Genomic DNA, 1726 nt, shown 5'->3' on the forward strand with positions numbered 1-1726 from the left:
CTTCTTCCTGGGAGGAGATAAGCATAGCTGACGGTTAGAAAACATGAGAAATTTGTACTGTGGTATTTTTTTAAACAGTATGTGTAGCAACTTCATACTCTGTAGACCACACACCTCTTCTATTTGTCTACATCTTATGTGGTTTCTGTTTGCCATTCTCTGCCTCCTACATATGTTTGCATGCTCAATTTTTTCCAATCGTCATGCATTGTGGGATGTATTTTGCTATCCTTCTGCCACCCCATCACAAAGCAGAACATTGACTTCTTCCTGACGATATCACACTGGTCTCCTCTTCCCCACATTCCCCACATACTTGGCCTCCTCCAGCTCCTCCGTGCGCTGAATAGCATCCGTCTCGTATTTGGTTCTCCACTGGGCCACTTCGCTGTTGGCCTTGGACAGGGCACGCTGCAGCTCTCCCTTGGCTTCCTGCTCCTCCTCATACTGTTCCCTGAGCAAGTCGCAGTCATGGCGAGCAGACTGCAAGGCATGGGCAAGGGCATTCTTGGCCTGGAGGAAAACTAGTACTGTGAGAATGAATGTAAATAACCTGGGAAATCTCCTGACTGAAACGTTATTGGTCAATGGATTCTTCTTTTGGGAAAAAAGAGATCAACACATTGAATGGGGAAAGATCTGGAAATGACAAAAGAAAGAATGGATAAACTCCGAGGTATAGCTAACATGAGAGGACTTCCACTGAATTACCTAAGTGGTTTTTTTCATGTCTTATCGTGGTAGTTCTGTAGTTTCATAAGTGTTTGAAGAATCTCTTAGGAGGAATGTGATGGATAAGACAGAATATAAAAAGCCTTCTCACCTTTATCTCTTCCTCTAGGTGCCTCTTGAGTTCCTCAATCTGTTGGGTGAATGCCTGCTTGCCTCTTGACAGCTGAGAAACCAAAGCATCCTTCTCCTCCACCTGGCGTGAAAATTCACCTGGGAAAGTAGGCAGATATACAAAGTTTTATTGCCATTGATGACAGTACTGTGGACATTTAGGGCTGTAAAACCAGCAGAGTTTATCTTCCCATTTCAGTCATTTCTCATTTCAAGGGAGACAAAGCATGTTGGACAGACCATGAGGCCAGAAGGGTAATTTCTGCAATAACTCCCTGCAATAACATTGTTCCTTTGCACATCAGAGATGTGTACCTCTCACCTGCTTCTGTCTGCAGACGAGCTCTTTGAGCATTGAGGTCATTGATCATCCGCTGATGCTCCTCTTCTTTTGTCTTAATCTCACTTAGCTGATCTTCCAGTGTGCGACACATCTTCTCCAGACTTGACTGTGCGTCAACATACAGAAGGGAAGGGATTAACCACCCACACCCTCAATAGTAGCAGGTACAAAAAGTGGAATTGTACAGAATTCAACTGAGTCAGAAATACCTATCAGGTATTTGTGTACCTTGGCTTTGGAGACAGACTCCATGTTGCTGGCCAGGTCGTCAATCTCCATCTTCAGCTCACTCTTCTCCTTCTCCAGCTTCTGCTTCACTCGTTGCAGGTTGTCGATCTGCTCCCCAAGCTCCGCTGTGCTGTCCGCATGCTTCTTCCGCAGGGCTGCAGCCGTGGCTTCATGCTGCAGCGTGGCCTCTTCGAGGTCACGACGCATCTTCTGAAATTCTGCCTCACGCTTCTTGTTCATATCAATCTGAGCTGCTGTAGCCCCTCCTGCTTCTTCCAAGCGTTCACTGATCTCCTCTAGCTCCCTGGAGAG

General features: G+C 46.1%; 1 protein-coding gene across 1 annotated transcript; it reads right to left on the reverse strand.

Moving 5' to 3' along the window:
* Positions 1-316: 316 nt before the first annotated feature.
* Positions 317-1714, reverse strand: LOC104470313 (myosin heavy chain, skeletal muscle-like; the record flags this gene model as incomplete). Its single annotated transcript, XM_010085181.1, has 4 exons — positions 317-513; positions 824-942; positions 1166-1292; positions 1415-1714. Coding segments are annotated over 4 exons (743 nt in total), but the record flags the coding sequence as incomplete, so codon positions are not given.
* Between the last annotated feature and the right edge of the window lie 12 nt (positions 1715-1726).

The sequence above is a fragment of the Pterocles gutturalis genome, unplaced genomic scaffold (assembly GCF_000699245.1).
Source record: "Pterocles gutturalis isolate BGI_N339 unplaced genomic scaffold, ASM69924v1 scaffold40175, whole genome shotgun sequence".
In the NCBI taxonomy this organism is placed as follows: domain Eukaryota; kingdom Metazoa; phylum Chordata; class Aves; order Pterocliformes; family Pteroclidae; genus Pterocles; species Pterocles gutturalis.